General features: G+C 40.6%; 3 protein-coding genes across 8 annotated transcripts in view; 2 read left to right on the forward strand and 1 right to left on the reverse strand.

Annotated features, from left to right (window-relative positions):
• The first annotated feature begins 6,437 nt into the window (after positions 1–6,437).
• On the forward strand, positions 6,438–8,671 carry LOC137172209 (golgin subfamily A member 6-like protein 6). Its single transcript, XM_067576510.1, has 3 exons — positions 6,438–6,918; positions 7,335–8,192; positions 8,293–8,671. Exons 1-3 carry the CDS (start codon positions 6,889–6,891, stop codon positions 8,356–8,358), a joined length of 954 nt encoding a protein of 317 aa, XP_067432611.1. The 5' UTR covers positions 6,438–6,888; the 3' UTR covers positions 8,359–8,671.
• Positions 8,672–9,655: 984 nt separating this feature from the next.
• selenom (selenoprotein M) lies at positions 9,656–14,429 on the forward strand. The gene is made up of 5 exons (XM_067610736.1): positions 9,656–9,892; positions 10,612–10,647; positions 10,869–10,903; positions 11,016–11,094; positions 13,162–14,429. Exons 1-5 carry the CDS (start codon positions 9,797–9,799, stop codon positions 13,390–13,392), a joined length of 477 nt encoding a protein of 158 aa, XP_067466837.1. The 5' UTR covers positions 9,656–9,796; the 3' UTR covers positions 13,393–14,429.
• The window catches only part of smtnb (smoothelin b), a 48,088-nt gene continuing 40,574 nt past the window's right edge, over positions 14,175–21,688 (reverse strand). The window contains exons 12-21 of one of the 6 annotated variants that reach the window (XR_010931407.1): positions 21,424–21,499; positions 21,190–21,231; positions 20,227–20,406; positions 19,801–19,863; positions 19,602–19,683; positions 19,339–19,509; positions 19,119–19,245; positions 18,796–18,947; positions 18,105–18,285; positions 16,975–17,151 (exon numbers count right to left, since the gene is read on the reverse strand). Coding sequence is in view for 5 of the 6 variants with exons in the window: in XM_067610668.1 (XP_067466769.1) it covers positions 15,776–15,929; positions 18,796–18,947; positions 19,119–19,245; positions 19,339–19,509; positions 19,602–19,683; positions 19,801–19,863; positions 20,227–20,406; positions 21,190–21,231; positions 21,424–21,499 (1,047 nt within the window). In the remaining variant the exon portion in view is untranslated. Of the gene's footprint in view, positions 15,930–16,974; positions 17,152–18,104; positions 18,286–18,795; positions 18,948–19,118; positions 19,246–19,338; positions 19,510–19,601; positions 19,684–19,800; positions 19,864–20,226; positions 20,407–21,189; positions 21,232–21,423; positions 21,500–21,688 lie in introns of those variants that run through there. The other 5 variants (XM_067610668.1, XM_067610682.1, XM_067610676.1 and 2 more) reach the window with 5 other exon arrangements.

Below are 21,688 nucleotides of genomic sequence, written 5' to 3' on the forward strand. Positions count from 1 at the left end.
CTTGGTTTTTCAAGGTACTCGGCGAGTCAGTTGTTCCTGCATCTTGGAGAAGTTGCCACAGTTCTTCTGTGGATTTTGGCATCTCAGTTGCTTCTGTGTCTTCAAGTAACCCCAGACTGACTCCATGATGTTGAGATCAGGGCTCTATGGGGGCCAAAACATCTGTTGCAGGACTCCTTGTGGATAAGAATTTAAACATGGCTAAAATGTTTGCACAGAACTGTATCTGTCTGTACAATTATAATACAAAGTAACATAGTGACAATTATGCAACTTCCAGTAAAGTTGATTAATAGACCCTTTTCACGGCAGACGTTTTGATTTGTCAAAGCAGGGAAAGCACAGGAGGAATTAATGACATTAATGATGGCTGCACTACATTTAGGTGAGTCAGTTTCAGCGCATATTGTACATGCTCACTCACTGACATCACTTACCAGGACAAGTAATGCACTGGAGCCATCGTTAGTCTTGTTAATTACATGTGCACTTTTCCTGCTTTGACAAGTCAAAATGTCTGCTGTGAAAAGGGTTCATTGCTTGTAATTTGGAACATTGTAACCAGCAACCTGCACTTTTGTTAATACATTACATGCAAATCTGTACTATAAACCACCTTTATTACATTTTTTCTACTTTTAGTTTTATTATATGTTAATTTAGTAGGTGATAGATATATATATTCATTTCACTATGTGTGTTAAGCATCTTTGGCATAAAATATTTCCTTTGGGATGAATAAAGTTCTATTTTATCTTACTGTAACTTCACTAAAGGCATTTATTTACATCTGAAACATGAGTCTCACTATTTTGTTTGTGTTAGTCTCCCATTGTGTTACTGATTATAATTCTAGTTAATCAGTCACCTGTAGAGCATTTTAAATTGAACTAATCTGTGGCCTAAAAGAGTTTTACAATCTGTGCAACACACAACAGCCTCTAACCTTAGACCTTCGATTCAGACAAGGAAAACTTCCCAAAATATCCTTTAACAGGAAAAAGTGAGAAACCTCAATAAAGCAACAGAGAAAGGATCCTTCTCACAGTACAGAGAAGATGCACTAGATATTGTATGCACTCTCCTGGAAATTGTTATACATTTAAAGTTTGAAAAATTGATTGGTGGAGAGAGTAAAATATCTCACAAAAAGGGTAATTTCTACATATTTCCCCTTCTGTCCAAACAATGACAAGGACAATTGGTCTTGTGACACGTAAGAGAGTAGTTTAATGATTTATTTCAGGAATTCATATGTCTCATAAAAAGTTAATATGCTACTGAAATTAGTATTACTATGCATATTTATTTTATTTAATGCTGGCTACATATTAACACTCTTTTACAGCTACACCATTATGTTCAGAGGAGCCCCATGAGGTTTTTTTACCCTTGAATCACCTCTGGTGTTAATGAGTCTTTAATTTAAGATTTCACACTAGGCAGGGTCAGAGCTAAAAGCATGAATGTGTTACACGTTTTGAGGCTACAGGAGTAACTGTATGTACAGATTTTAGAGAGCATTAGAGCTTATTTTTCTTACAGAGATCTACAAAGTTCTTTGTCACAGTTTAGGTAGTAATTTGGATTGTGCACGAACCTAAGAATCTGTCCCTGGTCCACTGTGACTATATGAAGTTTGATTCAGACTAGATTGGAAATTTGGACTGGAAATTCTTCAGGATGTCTCCAAAATGTATTAACACAGCAGCTTCACCTCCAAACAGAAGTCCTGCAGTGATGCCTGGATACAGACAGCAAGGCAGAATGTGCTGGATGTAATGAATTCTGGTTTATATTCACCTTTTCACTGGTTTTCTTGTGTCTTTTGTTCCCTCAAGGAAGTTTCACAGCTGATTATTTATATTAATATATGTGCTACACATAACAATGTCTAATTAAAGACATGCCAACAGTTATACAAGTATTAACACTTCTATATTTTGACACCAGTTTATTTCTTTCCCTCTAGGAAGCTGTCAGTCCTGAAAACACCTCTACACTGAGCCGAAGCATGGGATAAGATGTTGCTGTGGCAACACCCGAGGGTACCTCATCAGTCTTCACAACCTCTTAAATACATATGGCCTACGGCCACCTTTATAAAATTAACAAGACAAAAACTGTATCTCAGTGTGTGTGTGTGTGTGTGTGTGTATGTGTGTCCATCAATTTTTGCAATGGGATTAAAGGCTGTATTCATATTTTGTTTACGGACATAACAGCAAACTATGTGTCGCCCAGTAAGGCCAAAGCTTGTTGGAATAAAGCTGTGCAGTGAATGTGGTGAACCTGATGGGTGCCTGAAGCTACTAGTTGTGGAAATTATTGTTGATCAAAATGCAGAGGTAAATCAAGCACTGCTAGATGTGCTGGAAAGTTACACATACACTCATATACACTATTATGTCATCCTATATAACAGAAAACATGACCACCATTTTGACAAAAGTGCTTCAACTCAGCTTAGGACAGGTGCCCATGTTTCACACTAATATGTTGAAGAGATCTGCATGTGTGCTTATATTATTGATAAAATCATTCACCATGACCAATATCACATCTGATCATCAACTCTTTAACTTGTTCATCCCACATTCAAGTGTGATTTACTTCATGCAGTGTTTCCTGTGTGTCTCATTACCCTCAGGATCAATTTACCCAATTTTAACCTACATGTAGGAACTTGTCGCTTGATTATGCAGTAACGATTGTATAATATCTGTATTACAATATCAGTGATGTGAGTGCAATATCTTTATGCAGGCTATTCGTGTAAAATACAGTGGTGCTTGACCTTAAGAATTTTCTCTATGTCTGCATAAATATGACTTAAAACATAATCAGATTTTCATGCAACTCCTAAAACTAGAGAAAGGGAACCCAATTAAACAAATGAGACAAAAACATTGAACTTATTCATTTATTTATTGAGGAAAATGATCCAATCTTACATATTTGTGTGAGGCAAAAGTATGCAAACTCTTGCTTTCAGACCCCTTTTTGCAGCAGTAAGTTAAACTAAACATTTCCGGTAACTGTTTATTAGCTCTGCACATCAGCTTGGAGGAATTTTAGCCCATTCCTCCTTACAGAACAGTCTCAACTCAGGGATGTTGGTGGCCTTCTTTGCATGAACATTCTTTGGTTGAACGACGTGTATGTTTAGGGTCGTTGTCTTGCTGCATGACCCACTTTCTGTTGAGCTTCAGTTCATGGACAGATACCTTGACATTTTCCTGTAGAATTTGAAGGTACAACTCAGAACTCATAGCTCCATCAATGACTACAAGCTGTCCTGGTCCAGAGGCAGCAAAGCAGCCCAAACCATGATAATACCACCAGCATGTTTCACAGATGGGATAAGGTTCTTATGTAGGAATGCAGCGTTTGCTCGTCACCAAACATAGCTCTTCTCATTCAAGCCAAAAATTTCGATTTTGGCCTCATCCATCAACAGAACATTTTTCTAATTGCCTTCAGGCTTATCCATGCAGTCTTGAGCAAACTGTAGACAGGCAGCAATGTTATTTTGGACAATAGTGGCTTTCTCCTTGCACACTGACATTAGCTGCGGCAAGAGAGGCCTTTAGTTCCCTAGACTTTACCCTGGGGTCCTTTGTGACCTCCAGGACTATTACACGCCTTGTTCTTGGTATGATCACTCCTGGGGAGGGTAACAATGGTGTTGAATGTCCTCCATTTGTACACGATCTTCCTGACAGTCGACCGGTGGAGTTCAGACTCATTAGAAATGTAACATTTATGGGGCTAGAACAGTGGCAGTTATATTTTGGTATAGGAAATAAAAATTTGGCATTGAAAACAAAACCTGAACTGAAAAAGGAACACTTTTATTGGAAAAGGTTGTATTGGCACTGAAACAATTATTGGCACTGAAAAAACTTCCACTGAAAAATTAATTTTAAGAATTTTGATATATGATATAATTCCTTTGGAAGATAAATGTTGGTCTCAGATGAAATCTAATAATTGTAGCTGCCACATTAGTTTGTCTGAATTTAAAGCTTCATGTTTTTACTTATTTCATTTTATTTTAGGTGTTTTCACCATACTTACTGCAGTAGGCCTCCATAAGCACATGGGTATTTGTTGAGTACATCCTCCACGGGCATCCCTTCCATGATGTCACAAAAACTCCAGGAAAAATTTTGCACCATGTGGTCTTTGACAGTCGAGATGTCTGGATGTGTCTTCTGATACTCACTTTGTAGCACGTTTACATGGACCTCAACAGACGTTGATTCCTCCCCAACACACATTTCCTTTGGCAAAAGGACAGAGACAGATAGCTACATGCCAAAAGTCTGCACTCATTGTTCACTAAAGTGCTTTGGATAAAAAATATCCACTGAACTGCATGAACAATTTGAGACCTAGTGTACAGTTGGAGTATATGCAAAAAGATTAAATGCGTACTATATCTGCCTCATATTGTCTTGCATTAGGTGTAAAAGTGAAAGTGATTAAAAACATGAGAATGAATTATTGTAACGTCCCTTGATAAGCAGATAATAAGACGTTAGACGGTTTTCGCTGCAACTTTAATTTGCACAACACAGGTTACTGTGGGCAGTGGCCAACGCCAAAATAACAAAAAGACCCGCCGTGAACATGACACTACACTCTCACTAGCCTCTCGTAACATCAACTAACTGCCACGCGATCAACACAGGAAGAAGAAAGAACAACATTATATATATTTATACAGTCCATGGTTATCTCCCACTGATCACTGTTACAGGTAGCTCCCATGATGGACAACATGTTCACTGACAGTCTGGAAATATCAGTACTGCAACTCAACAGACTTTATGTCTGAACCAAACTAACGTTTCTTACAGTAACAATCATAATAGTTAAACACTAACATGAACACATATGGCAATGGACTGACAAATATCAGATTATCTGGCTGGAATGGGTTGCACTACTCAAGTCTGCATGGGCTCCATGAAGGAGTGTCAATGCATAAAATTAATAATTACAGAAAAACAAGTCCCCCTGGGGAATTGCAAAGAATGTTGAATGAAACGGTAAAAATACTTTGTAAAAAATAAAATAAACTAAATTGGGGAATAATGGTGATGGCAAGTGGAAGCATTTCAACTCTGCTACATTGCAGTTAGCAACTTGATTAAATGAACAAAATCATTCCGAAATAAAAAGTATCCTGTCACAGAGTTTAAGTTACTTGATTAAAAGACCAAATCGTTCTGAAATAGCTAATTAGCCTATCTAACAACAAGCCATAAATGTAGCTAGCTAATGTTAAGTTGTATCCTGAGTTAGGCTTGTTAACGTTAGCTAGCTAGCTAACAATAGCATGAAAAGAAACGTTAAGGTCCAGTTACTTACCCCTGAATTTTCTTGTCTCTTCTTGGTTAATTTTATATTCCATCTTCAATTATTTTTTTAATAAGTTCATCCGTGGACAAGCTTGACAAAGCAGGAAAACTAACCAACATTTTCACTGTCTCGTGCCATTTCATGTCTAGTAACACAATCGGGGATGAACCAGTTTGAACCGGGTTAAGCTTGTTAAAAGTACAATTATGTATCCTTTTCTGTCAGGAATGATTTTGTACCTTTAAAATAAAACAAAGGTGCACAGTTATCACCTTAAGGACCATTTCCGTACTTTACAGGGTACTTTTCTGATAAATGTACCTTTAGGTACAGAAATGATACCCCCATTTTTCTGCGTGTACCATTTAATTTATCATCACTTTTAAGACTTAATATGGGATACCACACTAGTTCACAAGAATGCATTACCTTGGATATCCCTTATATGAATACAGACCTGGGGAAAACTGTATTCACCTACTATGCTCCTCATAGGTGAACAAGCTTCCGGACCCCCTTAAATTAGACAAATTTTTATCCTTAGAACATTTTAAGATTCTGTTGGACGATGTTTTATATGATGAATGCTCCTGTTTTTCTCAATGTGTCTGTTTTATCCCTGTAATGTACTTTATATTACTGTCTTATATAATTTCTCTTGTGTTTGTGTTGTATTTATGTTTGGTATAAGATTGTTGGTTTTACATTTTTTACACTTTTTGTTATATGACTTGTTTTGGTTGTGTATTTACAAGCCACTACTGTAAATGAGAGCATTACTCTCAATTGGTTTCCCCTGAGTAAATAAAGGTTTTCTTCTTTTTCTAATAAATAAATGAAATGTAAGATTTTTGTCTCATTTGTTTGATTAACGTCTCTTTATTTTTAGGACTTGCATGACAATCAGATCACATTTTAGGTCATATTTGTGCAGAAGTACAGCAAATTCTACTTCGAATGCAGACTGCAAGGTGTGTGTGACCTCAGAATAATTCATATTTAAACTGAATGAAAATCATTGTTATAAGAAACATTTTCACTTTTATCAATCTGGATGTCACAGTAAACATTACAACATTATTAGTGAAAACAATGAAGGAAACTTCAGTATTGTGTGATGTGTACATGAGACTGTGTCCACAAACTGCGAGACAAAAGCGTGTTTGATTTCTGTGAGTAAAACTAAAGATCAGTACTGTCTGTGTGGTTTCTCTGAGCTCCAATCATTTATGTTATTCTGTCAAACATTTTGTGTGATCATTCAAACTGATTGAGCTGTTTCAACTGCATGATGTCAGTCTACAGAAGAATGTTTGTCTTCCTGTTATGATGTCAGCGTTTATGACAAATCCATTCTAGAATGTAAAGAGTCTATATGTGAGTTCCTCAGAACAGACACAATCTCTTCACCAGCTGAACAGACACACATTCGTCTTCAGAGAAAGTCATCTGTCAGACACTCAACAAGATTTTACATCTATCTCACGTTTTAGAACATTTTCAAGATCATCAGCCACCATGGAAAGACGAGAGAGTAGAGCCAGCAGGGTAAGATGTTCAAACCAGGACGTAACACTGCACCACTACACAAGACTATGCATGTTTTAATGGCTTTGTATTGTGTCTAAAGCTTAGATAAATACACTTTTTATCAGCACAGATGCAGTTTGTAATGAGATTACATTTCATACACATTTACAATATCATCTTAATTTAAACTCATCTCTCACAGTCAGTCAGATGAACACATGAATACATGAGAATGTCTGCCTGGATAAATACTTCAGATTAATATGAATACATAAACAATAAATAAAGGATTTATTGAAGGGTTCCAGTATAAAATGTAAATGTGATATCTATTTCCTCTCAGTACTAACAGATGACTGTTTTCCTGTAAGGAAAAATAGAGCCATTAGTGATATGAAAATATCTTCATGTATTTCTGTGTTTGTGTTGCACAGGACTACAACAGAGGAATGGAGGAGATGAGGAAATTGATGGAGGGTGAGATGAAGGAGAGGGAACAAAAGTTAAGGACCGCTGCTAAAATCATGGTCCTCAAGGAGAGGGAGACCTGGAGAAGTGACAGAGAGCAACTTCTGGAAAAGCTCTCTGTCACTGAGGAAGAAATCACGGCATTGAAGAGTGACCTCCAGGATGAAAAGGACAAGAACAGGAACAGAGAACAAGAGATCTGGTCTCTTCACTGCCAGCTCTCTTCTGAGAAAGAAAAGTACGACTCCGCCAATGCTCTCTGGTGGAGGAAGTTACACCAAGTGCTGGAAAAGGCAGCAGGGGGCATCAGACAGAGAGATGATCAAATCATCTCTCTTGAACGGAGCCTCCACGCTGAGAAAGAGAGCTGGCAGCAAAAAGTCAGCCAGCTGGAAGAGCTCCTCAGTGAAAAAGAGAGAGAAATCAGCAGGGCCAATAAAAAAAGAAGAGAACGTACCACGGCTCATATCGACACCTTAGCCCTGCTGAGTGAAACACAGTCAGCTTTGAAAGAAAGTCAACTGGCCTGTGATTCACTGGAGGAAAAACTCAGACAGCAGCTGACTGAAAAAATGGAGAAAGACCAGAGAGAGCTCTCAGAGAGAGTAGAGAGCCTCCGCAAGGAGCTCTCTGAGAGAGTCAGTAAGTGTAGAGAGGAGCTCTCCACAGTGTGCGAGACTTGGGAGAGGAGGTCACACCAGTGGAGGAAAGAGAAAAAACAACTGGAGGAGACGCTGCAGGCCAAACACGAGATTTGGATCCATGAGGAGGCGCAGATGAAAGAACAGATCCAGCGCCTCACCAACGACAACCTCCAGCTTCAGGTTTGCTGCCTCAGCTCATATTTTTAATTCTAACAATTGATTTCAGATCATTTCAGAGCTTTGAAACTGAACTCAAAATATTCTGTTTTTCTCTTTTCAGGAGCTCCTGATAAAAAAGGAGAAGAAGAAGCAGAAGAGCTTCTGGAGCTGGAGTCGCAGCAAATAACAACAGCTCCCTCTTTCCCCAAACCCCTCTCCCACCTCACCCACCTCTCTCCCTCTCCTACTCCTTCACACCCTCACCCTCACTCTATCCTCACCCTCACCCTCGCTCTACTCTCACCCTCACACTTACCCTTCCCTCACCCTCACTCTACCCTCATCCTTCCCCTTCCCCCACCCTTACCCTTACCCTTCCCTCATCCTTACCCTTCCCTCATCCTTACCCTTCCCCCACCCTTCTCCTTCCCCTTCCCCTCACCCTTATCCCTCTCTCCCTACATTTCTTCTTCCCTACATATATCTGTAAATCAGTCATTAAAATTCAGTGACTGTGACAGTTTTGAAGTTTTGTTTTTTAATTCCTGTGTTTTAAAGCAGCTGCTTGGGGCCTCCAAATGAATTAAGGCCCCAAAAGTCCCCTGTAACTGATAAATGATGATTTGTGACATTATTAGATTGTTACTGACGCATCAATGCGTAAGCAGCATTTTACTGTTGAAGAGGGTCCAGGTGGAGCCGGTCTGAGCTACTTTATAGTTGTGGCTCTGAAGCTGGAGTCAGGCCCCATCCAAGAGACCACAAGATCAATCACTCACAAGAGAGAAAAGAAGACAAAACCAAGTTCTGATACACAAATCTGTATCTAAAATTTAAACATTTTTTTCTGATCTTAGCTTTTTGTGAAATAATGAATCATGTGAACAGCTATTGAAACTAAATCATGCAGGAGGGGAAATGCTAACAAATCATTGACATATGAAATGTGACAAGGAGCCACAACTACACACTGATTTTATACAAGAGACACAACTACACACTGATTTTATACAAGAGACACAACTACACACTGATTTTTACAAGAGGTCAAACGCCAAAAAGGTTCAAAGCCACTGATTTAATGTAGAAATGTATTATATCAGGATAAGCCCCTTGAGACATATAAGATACCTTCTGTTTAAATTATTTGACGCTATATACATAAAAATTGAATTGAATTGAATAACAGTAGAGTAAAATGGTACAAGAATGGACATAGATCGATAAAAAAAGGTTGAGCTTATTGTTTCTAAAGATAAAACAGCCCTGCCTGCAGCGGCATATAAACCTAATAAAGAGGGAGGAAATAGAAGGCGATATTTATGAGTTTGTTTTATGAAATGATCTCTCTCCCTTTGAGAGTATTAACTACAGATTACACATCAAGTTATGTGATTATCCGTATCTTGATGGGAATCTCGCAGATAACCAATGGGCGCCCTCTCCACGCCTCTCTCCTCTGGGAGAAATACTTGACGTGGCAAGAGATCCGGACGTGACATAACTGCACATCTCCTCTCTCCTCCTCCTCCTCCTCCTCCTCCATTCAACTCAGTTACCTTCAGACGTCCGCAGGTAAACTGGTTCTGGAGGTCCTGGTCCGTGATCGGGCATCGGGAGAAATAATGTGGCTGATCGTGTTGGCCAGCTTTCTTCACTGCGCCTCGGCCTACAATGTGGATCTGAAGAAACTGGATGGGCTGGCGAAAGCGAGGGTGGAGGTACAGTAAGCCTTCATAACAGTCCGCTTCATATATTAAAGTAGGCGGGATTATATTTACGAGGATAGTATTAGTGCATTTTCTGAATCAGACTTGGGTAAATGTGTGAATGGATGCGTTTTATTTATTAGGTTGGGCGCATGCGTTATGTGAGCAGGATGAATAGCGCTGTAAACCTCCATGCGTTTACAATATGGTACCCAATAAAGCATACATGTCATTTCTATTTCATTAAATGTAAATCTGCTATACAGTGACTAGCTGATCATTTGAAAATGAACAGAAACAGAGGCTGCATAACAGGAGGTCGGATTCCTGTACCAAAGTTTCTGAAACTCTATTCTTCTTTTTGTGAGAGACCATAGTAGTTTTCCTCCAGGGTGTCACCTACTCACCGCCCTGCCAGCATCACTGAACAAAAGCATGCTATCTGTTGCTATTGTTGTGTTAGCCACACCTGCTACTCAATACCTTAGGCTCAGATTACTACAAAAATGGGTTACACATCCTTCCTGCAACCTGCAACCACAATCTGTGCTCTGTACATTGGGTGCAAGAACATTGTGTCTTTGAACAAAGAGACGAACCCAGAAACTGCAGTAAATTAGTTGCTCTACAGGGTAACCTGTGATGTGTGTGTGTGTGCGTGTAAGCAGAAAGACACATTTCAGTGGCTGAAACATTTCATTGCCTCAATGTCATGTTCTGTCTCTTCCCAGACATGTGGTGGATGACAGCTGAATCGGCTCAGAGAGGTAAGCTGCCCTCTGTAATGTTATCAACAGGAACAAAACGGACATGAGTGCACCGTGAGCCACTGTCAGAGGCAGACTGAAGCCTAATCCCTGCCTAAATGTGTTTGCTCACTGGGAAACATTTTACATTTAACATCTAGGATTTCACATAATCCTCTGACAAATCTGTCACTGAAACCAGCCCTGTGTGAAAAAACATTAATCCTCACTTCTGTCCGCAGGTCAAAGCCTTCGTAGTCCAGGATATTCCTCTTTAGTATCCTTTGACTCCAGTACATCGCTGTTCCTAAATATGTTTGTTTAACAGTTACATACTGTACAAAATCAAGCATTTTCTGTCTGCCCATCCTTGACCTCTTCCACCTCAGCCATAACCTGGTGATGAAGCACATTCCTGGAGCCGACCCTGAGCTTGTCCTCCTGAACCACTACTTTGAAGAGCTGGATGTAAGTCCTCCATCTGTGATGGGTTTATTTTGCACTGGTCTTGTTTTGGAATATATTATAGCATCTATGTGAAAAATCTTTATAACATCTATAAAATGACTTGATGGAAAAAATTTTGTTGGAGAAAATTATCATAATTTAATAACATATTAGTAATATAACATAATTTTAAAACAACTTTTTAAATCATTGTTGCTTTATCATATTCCAAGAGTTTAATCAAAGTACAATTGTTGTGTCATTTAAAGCTACACTAATCAGTTTTTGGCCACAAGAGGGCAGAATATGTTGACATTTACCCACCTTTGACCTTATAAAACTGTTACATGTTAGCAAGTGTGTTAGCAAACAATGCATATTTACACATTGAGCAGACACAGAGAAACATCTGCATTTATTTGGAGTTGTATTTCTGGCCACCACCTCTTGGTCTGTTTTTGGAGAAAAGTATCTGGATCTTTAGTAGCTAAGTGCTCAACTTTGTTCAATATAGCTGTTCCTAACCTTGTATTTTGTTTGTTGCTTGGCAGGTAGCATACAATGAGTTTAACAGAGCTAAAGAGGAGGTGCAGGGTTGGATGACAATACTCTATGAGCGACATCATTGTTTACAAAAAATATTGATTAGCAGAGTTTTAAAGGTGCAGTAAATGACATTGAACCTCACTGGATGTCAGCAAACAACTATTTGCTATGCAAGAATATAGTGGAGTAATGGTGATCTGAGCAGTGAGTGAAGTCACCCTCCCTCTATGTGTGTGTTGTTATCTGAGCCTCTCTGTTGTTTGTTTTGGTAGCTGCTCCAGCCATGTGTGCATGTTAGTGTGTGTGAGTCTCTCCGTGTCCTCCACATCCGTTTCCAGGATCCGCTTCACAAACTTTCTCAAATGACAGCTAAACATTACACTAAAATTTGTTTCTGAAAGCATTTGAGGTGAGAAATAGGCAGTGCAGTAACAGAATCTTGATCCATATTTGATCAGCACCGCCCAGTTGAACAGATCTGAGTTTCCTGAGTTGTCGGCTTTTGTTTTTTTTCCAACTTTATTGCATAAACGACACGTTTGTTTTGGTCTGAGATGTCGGTGCTATAGTGCAACATCTAGTAGCTGAATGTTGTGTATTGCTACTTTAACTTTGCCTTTCATCATTAAAGCCTAAGGCTGAATCCAAATGTTCAGACTCCACCACACTTGCAGACTTACGGACTTTGCGGGTGCGTTCCCGGGAAGTCTCTGAGTGCTGAGAGCTGTCCAAATCCACATCTCATCAAGCCCACTGCCAGAGAGTCCACTCGGGTGCAGACTTCACCAGACTTCGCTTGGAAAATTACCCATAATCCTGTAGCAATAGGCTATAAAGTTACAATGTAAAAGAAAATAATAATACTAATTATTATGATCAAAAAACAACAATGATCACAATATTAATAATAATAGGTTATGTAAACTGTTTACTTTTGATGACATTTGCTTTAACTTTTGTTGTATAAATTAACTGATGTGAGGTATAATGTACAGACAGAATAATAGGCCTATAGGCCTAATAACTTTGTCTGTGAATTCGTCTATTATAATCTTCTAAACTAGACGGGCAAAGGTTGGTTTTTGTCCATTTACAATGTGAAGGTCCTCAGTTGAGGATTTCTTGTGAATATAATATTAGCTGTGTAGCAGTTCATGTGAAGGGAAAATCTGACTGAGCATTCTGACCCGATTTGTTGAGAGTGAATCAGCAGAAAAACACAGAGTCACAGGGTCAGGAATTTCAATTTATCTCCATGGGAACACTGGAGTTCTTCAGTTCTGTCTCAGAGCGCCATTGTATCCCCTTGGGGCCCAGGACTCTCGAAAACTTGACGTGATGACAGTGAATACGTCACAGTGCGTATGACTGAAGTCCGTAAGTCCAGAGGGTTGACATTTGGATTCAGACATTGTCTCATACCATCAATACTCATCCTCCATAATTCATAGGCTCCTATTATTTTCAAAAATATGTTAACGATGTAACAGTAAAAATGACTGTAAAGAGAATGATCCTTTAACCCGTGTGTTTCCTCAACAGCGGATCGCCTTGTCTGACATGACACGCTCAGAGATCAACGAGCTGCTGGGGAAACTGGGCTTCTACAAGAAGGCTCAACCTGAGGACGAGGTGCCGGAGGAGTTCCGCTTCTCTCCTGCCAAAGATAGCCCGTTCAAAGATGAGCCAGAGTACAAGCCCTCTACTTCCTCTCTTGTCACTGAGAACACCTCCTCTGATCCAGACTCCGAAGTCAAGCACACTGACCTATAACTTGTCAGAGTGGAGAAAAGTAGGAATCTCACAGTAACACTATGTTCCAAGGCTGCTCCATGACCAGCTGGTTATTGCAGAAATGCTTGTAATTTCACAGCCAGGCCAGCAGATCATGGATCAGCCCTTGGGGAAGGACAAAATCTTAGCATCAGCAAAAGGCCTTCAAAGGTCCACAGTCTGAATTTGCACATATTTTTCTTGCTATTTGTTCTTTTTTTCAGCGCTAATATCCCAACAGGCTGGTTTGTGAGTGCTTTTCTATGACTGGAAGTGTGTATGTTTGATTTGTGACATCATGTGTCTGCTGTCGTAAGTATTCCTGCCTCACTTGAGCTCTTGTGTGTCTTGATTGCTTCCTACTCACTGTGAAACTGAATGAAGCCTCAGGCTAAAAATCGTATGACTGGCCTGGGGTTGATGTTACATGTTCATCTGGGTTGGGCTGATGCACACAAGAAGATTCAAGATGGGGTTGTCAAGGAAGAAAATAATAAAATATTTCAAAAAAATGAATCTCAGCCCTGGTCCTTGAAGAATGGAATCATGTTTATGTCTGTTTCCTTTTACACTGCAAAGACATGCAGTTTTGGCTGAAAGCCCACATAGTTGAATAAGCATGTTTGTGTCTTCGCCCTGTAATAGTCTGTCAACCAGTCCATTGCATGCTGGGATAGGACCCAGCCTGTTTTATGGCCCTCAATAAGAATAATCTGGTGTGGAAAATGAAAACGTTAAGTGTTTTATGAGACGATTCAGAGCAATAATCCCCCACAAACCAATTCATTTCTCCAATTGGTTTAATTGTTAATTCACATTAACTGCGGTGCACAGAAACATGAAATTATGATGTGTTCAAGCTCTTATGTACAGCACTCACTGCTTCGTGGAAGGTATTTTTTTTCTCAGTTGGCAGCAGTGGAATATTTCTCAAATAATTTCTGCAAATCTACAAAATATAGCATGAAGATCTGAAAACCAATCAAATTTTAGACATCTTCTCAAAGGAACCTTAATTGTACAAACGAAAATAAAAATCTTCAATTAAAAATTTTCCTTTGTTTCATGTTGTAAAATATACATTGGCAATTATGCTCAGTCATGATAGCTCATGTTTAAACTTGTGGCTGATGGAGCTGAAAGCCGGCTTTCATCAAGCCCAGAAATGTGACCCAAAAGTGACAATTTGTTTCACAAACACTGCGGTAGCTTGAGCTTATTGACTTACTTTAAACAAAACTTTAAAAGCGTCATTTACACACTAACAAAATTTAAAAAAAAAAAAAATCATATATATTTAAAAAAAAATCTACTCAAGCATAAATAAAGAGCCCTCTAAAAGAGCTGTGTGTGAGTGTGTTTGGCAGGGCGAGGCAGTGATGCTGGAGGATGATGGCGGCATTGCTGTGAAATTTTTTTGTACATCTGCTGTAAAGACACAATTCAGATACAATTCAGCGGTATGACAGAGTGACTGTAAGCACAATTCCTGTTTTTTTTTTCTACCTGAATGAAAAACGAGTTGCTGCAAGCATTTTGCTGTTAGAATCACATCATGATACAGTAATACAGGAGGAGGGAAAAAATTAAAAAACATCTGAAACATCTCTGTGGCACTGTAGAGTTCAGAGAGGTGAGCTTATTCAGCACTGGACTGCGACGAGAAGGTTGCATCCATTTGAAAAATGAAATTGTATTGTATTAAATAGTAATATCCTAATTGATGACATCACCATGAGAATAATAACTTAATTAAAATATTTAAAGCAACCAGAGTTTGGTTAAAAAATGAAAAAAGTACCAAAGTGGAAACCAAATAATGCATCGTATGGTTGGATATATTTTTCTTCTTCACTGGAATCACCAAAAGCAATGCTTACAAATTACTATAGTTACAAAAATGGAGCGGAGGAAAATATAGGTATAAATAATTTAAAAAGGGGAATACTATAAATAATATTTCTCTTTTATCTCTTGAGGTGTCTCTCAGCACGTGTGCATAGTGACACAGTTACTGCATGTTGAATACTAACGGGTACAAAGAGGAGATTGAGTACAAAAAAACAATGTACTAAAATTTCAAAGCTTAAAAATGTAGTTTTATAAAAACTTTGGCGCCCTCTCACTAGGAAATGTGCGAAAAAATGAATACACATCACCACTGCCAACAAAGATAATAAGCAAACTGACACACACAAACACACACACAATCCCCAGCTTGTCCATCGGAGATGTGCAACTCTGTGACCCAGCCCGTCAGCGTAGAGTCGGTCATCAGATGAAGATGTAGCCGGGGACGGAGGGGTGGGGGAGGGGTAGGGGTGCCTGGTTACAACCCCCGTTGTGAACGCCACGTCAAAGATGAATGCTCACTGAGCACAGGTCAGAGGTCACAGGGCCGACCCATGGACATCTCGTATCTGCGCAGGTGGTTGACCAGAGACTGTACGTAGGTGAAGACACATTTGGAGTCGGGTTTATTACCCATGATCATCATGTCCTCCACTTCCAGCAAAGGCATGCAGTTGGCATAGGTCCTGAGGAACAGGCATACAAGAGACAGTCTGTATGAGACAGAGAAGGATGAACGGAGAGGATGGGCGAGGGCCAGAGATGGAGGAAGGAGGAGAATACTCTTCTCCACGGATTCCCAACTGTTCATATCATTGCTCACTCATGATTATTTATATTTATTCATTTATCATGTGCTTATTCGTGGTTGTTAAGCAACGCTTTCTCTGTTGTTGGAGTTATTCTCTACTTTTCTCTACTATCTTTTCCTTAAACCATTCTGTGGAAACCCCTTTAAAAGCTCTCCATAAATAAACATGACTAATGGTATGTATTTAAATAAACAGTTTTAGGGAGAAAGACCTCACATGTGAGGGATGCAGAGAGTGACCACTGGGTGGCATTATATGCACGTATTGTAAACCCTCACAGACATCACACACAAGGTAGAGTGACAGGAAGAGCACCGGGGTAACACTGTTGCATGCGAAAATAAATGTCAAAAACATAAAATCTAATTTGTTATTTTAGGGACTGTAGACATTCGTCATTCTGCACTTTTACTGTTAACAGTACCTTTAAAAGCCTTTAAGAGCCTAATGCATAAACACCTGTAAACTCACATTTGATAAAAAGTCAATGGACAACACCCAGCCTCTGTTCTCTGCTTTGTTTCTTGACTCCTCTGTTTGAAACACTGTGATACAGTAGTTCCTTTTAAAGTGTTGAGCTGCAGATGAACCTGGCTCTCTGCCTAGGCCATAGTTTGGCTATGCAGAAATGCACACACACACGCACACACACACACACACGCACACACACATACGCATACCATGTTTGGTTCTTCAGACCTCAGTAGCTCCAAATTAACATGAACATCCAAAAGCAACAGAATTTTCCAAAAACATCATGTTTGATATAAATCCTATCAGCTGCTTAAAACATGCAGTTACACACATTCTCTCTCTCTCTCTCTCTCTCTCTCACACACAAACACACACACACCCTCCATCCCATTAAGTCTACCAGAACCAAATTGAGGTTCCTTCGCAGGCTTTCCCCTCTCTCACCATGGGTTCAGTTTTAGGTGGGGTGCGACTTTAGGAGGAGTTTTTGGTTTTAACCAGGCCCTTCGTCACCAGACCCCTGTAGAACTCCTGCAGGTACGTGTACACACACTTCCAATCCGGCTCACGCATCTTCACCATGTCGTCCACATCCAACAGCTGGGGACAGTCCACTAGTTTCCTGCACCCGGCAGAGGGAGCAGGAGGAGAGAGAGGTGGGGGAGGAAGGTAGACCCAAATGGACAGAAATAAAGTAGAGGACCAGGGTGAAGATATAGATAAGAAGAAGAGAGAAACAACAGCACAGAGATAGTGGTCAGAGTGTGGGAAAAAAAAAGGAAGGAAGGAGGAAGGGAAGGAAAAAAAAACAGATAAAGCAGTGAGCAGCCAAATGAAAAAGAATCAGGGTGAAGAGACAGAGGGAGAGAGAAAAGACACAAAAATAAACAACATCATTACATTCTCTGTGTTCACAAATACATCCATGAGTCGACATGCTTCATGAACATCATGATACGTACAGTATGTGGCATACACACATACATAACAAAACGTCAAATGAGCGTCAGATGATGCTCATTTAGCCTTTTTGTTTGTTTGTTGTTTTTTTCGGTGCACTAAGACAAGAGACTTTGGAGCATTTCAATACGACTACAAACTCTAAGAAATACAAGACATGATGAAAAAAACAACAAGGATTCCTCAAATACACAAAGATACAATCACATGGTGACTCTGAAAGCACACTGGTGAACAGGAAGGTATGTGTGCGTGTTGGGATTCAAGATAAAACTGCCAGACACACAGCCGGGAGGGTCGGGAGTGCCCAGGGAAGTGAGTGATAGTGCAACACAAACGTGGAAAGATGGGGGGCTGTGGTTGAGTGACAGTCCGGTGTTGAGGACATAAATGATTAATATCAACATCAGCATGGACATTACCCTACTAGGAGAATGTGAACACGCACACACACACACACACAGGTGGGTGGAGGGCATCACAAGTGAAAACGGTGTGATGCGAGAGAGACGAGAAAGAGAGAGAAAAAAGGGAGAGAGGAGAGATTAGAAGTAAAAAAAAAGGAGGGGGGGAAATAATCGGAGGCGCAGCTGAGAAGCTCGTCCACTTTTTAACCTGGTGGTTGTTTGGGTTGGGTTTGCTCACGGGTCTCTGGTTTAGAGCAGTGACGACATGGAGGGTATCACAGCAGTTACTCATAGTAGAGGACAGATGGAGAGTGGAGGTTTAGAGGTGGAGTAATTAGAGTAGTAGCAGTTATGGGGCTCGCTCAGCCTTGAGGGGGGGTTCGATACACCTGGGAGAGACAGGGAAAGTTAACATTCGGACATCAGTCAAGGAGCCACGTGACTTTGACATGTTTTTGGGTCCGTCTCTGTACTTCAGGCTCATGTAGATGTTACTATAGATAACTAATGTATTGAGAGGGATGAGAGAGGGAAGGAAAAATCTGTGAAACGCAAACAGAGGGAAATGTATTGGTTTGGGGCGAGGAGCAGCACCGGCTTGGATATTCATTGTTTACTCTGCCTTAGTTGGAAGATAATGTCTATATCTTTAAGCCTGAGAGGAACGCTAACCCTGCAGAGGCTGTCAGGATATTCGTCCGCTGGTTTCTCCACATATTCTTCACATTTTCTCTGTCAAGCGTAACAAAAACAAAAGTTTCACTGCAGTTGATGTGGTTTCTCCATGAGTGCAAGTAAGACGTCTGGTGGTCTCACTTGCAGTCAAAACTCAACAACAACAGAACGGATGTGGTTAGCGCACGTTACTGGGGAAAAACAGGTTTTGTGTTTATACTCACTCTGCAGTGCTGAAGGCCACCTCAAAGTTTTGCCGGCGGTTGTTGGGGCTCAGCGAGTCGTAGTCGAAGGATTCAGGAAAGAAATTGTGCACCAACGCACAGAATGCCATGCCATTGCTCCAACTGGATGAAAAATTCTGAATATCCACATGCTGATGGAGAGTAAACACAGAATAGATATAAAAGCAGTGATAGATACATCATGGAAACATTCCACAAGGTAGAAAAATATTATCTCTGCCTATCTCCCCTTAATCATCAGGCTCAGCTACGGCTTTTTTGGCACTACACAAGCAGTGGGTTTCTGTGGCCGCTTGGCTTACCTCATATGAGCGGGTCTTGGCACGGCACCAGTCGAGCAGCATCTGCTTGATGGAGTTTGCGTTGGGCACACCGAAACTGGTGGAACGCTGAACCTTGTTTACCTTGGCGACCGCCTGATTTCCAGGGCTATAGAAAAGTGTTTGGTGTTTGTTAATATTTACACGCTTTGATTTACTCCTTTTCTTTGTTTGGTGGTATTACGTCTCTGTTTATCCTTACCCGCCTCCCTCCTTCTCCAGCTTTTCTATCATGGCTTTGCGGGCCTGCATTGCAGAGGTCTTTGGCAAAGTCTGAGCCCTCATCAGCTCCTTGCGCCTCTCCGCCTGCCTACGCTCCACAGCAGCCAAGCCGCCGCCGCGAGACGACGAGTCGTCCTCACGATCAAACACACTGGAGCAGCGACACGTACAGCAAAGTTAATTTGTGAAGGTGTACAGACTTTGAAATTTGTGTAAATACTGTGTTGAGGCTTCACAACCCACCTGCCCACTTTTTTGCTTGTGTTAGAGGAGGAGGAAGAAGTGGAAGAGGTGAAGCTGTATGATTTTGACTGGACCGTCCCTCCTGAAATGCAGAGAGAAACATGTTTTTATAAACAGACACACAGATTTATGACTGATACTAGTGATAAGACTGCAATGACTATACAATGATGTAAAAGTGTTAAATAAAGTGACTTACTGTCCGTTTTCTGCACATAATTGGCCTCGACGATGGTGCTGCGCGTTGATCTGTTACCGTCATCTGAACACACACACAAACACTCATCAGCTTATTTACATGACACAGCACAGGGTCAGTTTCATGTCAAGTGTTCTTATCATTTAATTTTCATCCCCTTTTATGGTTTACTTTTTATTGTCACAATTTGCCAACTTGTTTTTCCCTTTTTCGCCCCTAAGATGAATTTTTGTGTCTGGGGACTGTGAATAAGAATTGGTTTCATGTGGACTTGTGTGGTTAAATACAGATTGTAAAGAAAGTTTAAGAAAGTTTAAGAAATATTCCAAAAAAATAGAACAGAAGAACAGGAAAGAAGAGAAGACAAGAGAAGACAAGAGAAGAAGAAAGAAAAAAAATAAGAGAATAAAGGAGAAAATTAACTACCAGACTGTGTGAAGCGGTTTGTCTTGGTGACTTGGCTGAGGGTGGAGCCATCCGCCGCCTTCTCCACCTTCTTCATCACCACCTCTCCCGCTCCGACCCCTGGGCGACCTTTCTGTGAACGTTCCTCTCTCTGCTGCCGGAGCTCCTGCAGACGGGTCTCTCGCTCCTTTTCTCTCTGGTCTGGGATTGGAGAGGAGAGGAGAGGAGAAGGGGGACAGAGAGGTAGCGGGGAAGGTGGAGAGATGATGTCAGTGGAAAAAGAAGAGGAGGAGGACAAGAGGTCCTAAATAAGCTGACAGCACCTCATCTGACTGCCACAAAGATGGATTAAAACAGAGCTTCCAAATTTGAGGCGATACAGTTCAGGATTCTTTCCACAGTACCGTAAAATTCCTCTGAGCACACAAACACCCACAGGTGGGAGGCTCGCAGCTGAGCCAAAGCTGTCAAGTAATATGTACTGCGCAAACATCACAGATCAAAAGACAGCAACACTCTGATCGTCCCCTGAAGAAGGATGTGCCAAGTTCAACAATGTACAGAATACTGATACCTGGTAACGCCACTGTGTGTGTATGTGCATGCGTTTAAATATATTATGAAATGTATTCTTAGAGATTTATTTTAAACGCTTCAATTACTACTGTCAGGACATTTTGTGCAACTGTCCGCTTAACCAGATGTCTTGTGAAACCATATGGTGAGTGCCTACTGTGAGACTAAACTGAACACGGACGGGGGGACATTTCAATTCCGAGGTTACAGCACGCTCCGGTGAGTGTGAGACACTTCAACACATGAGAATCAACGTTCATGCAAAAACCGTTAACATATCCTGCATCGTCCACCACAGAAGCCTGAGAGAGTTCAATAATTGGTACGACGATGGCAGGATGGTGCACACACAAACAAAAATAGAAAACGCAGGCATATATCAGTTGTTAAACCACACTGCAAACCAACCTGTCATACCTATTTCCTCTTGAGTACATCCCAGCTTGGCCTCTGAGGGCAAAATGGATAGAAATATTGTGGAAATGGCAAGTTCATTTAGCAGTTAACTAGTTGTTAAAACTTATCAGACAAGAGAGAGAAGAACACTGATGACTTGAGCTGGAATTCAATGAGGCGGTGCGTCTACCTTTGTCAATGTTGGCAGAGAAACAAATATAAGATTGGTTTTCATTTTGCTGTTACCTCTCTTTTTCTTGCGAAGGTCTCTCATGGCTGCACGGATCATCTTCCTCTCCTCAAAGTCCTTTGACTCATCGAGCTGTTGGAGGGAAAAGACAAAAACAAAACGGCAACGATGAGAGGTCAGTCCTCAAAAAACCCAAAGTGCCACAGCTCTATTTACGCATGCAGGTCTAACATACTGCAGCGTTGTGCATACACTCAACGCCGAGCTGCGACTTTCCCAAATGTACCCTCACATAGCTGGCAAGATTTAGTGTTCATGCAC

This window comes from Thunnus thynnus, chromosome 2 (assembly GCF_963924715.1).
Source record: "Thunnus thynnus chromosome 2, fThuThy2.1, whole genome shotgun sequence".
In the NCBI taxonomy this organism is placed as follows: domain Eukaryota; kingdom Metazoa; phylum Chordata; class Actinopteri; order Scombriformes; family Scombridae; genus Thunnus; species Thunnus thynnus.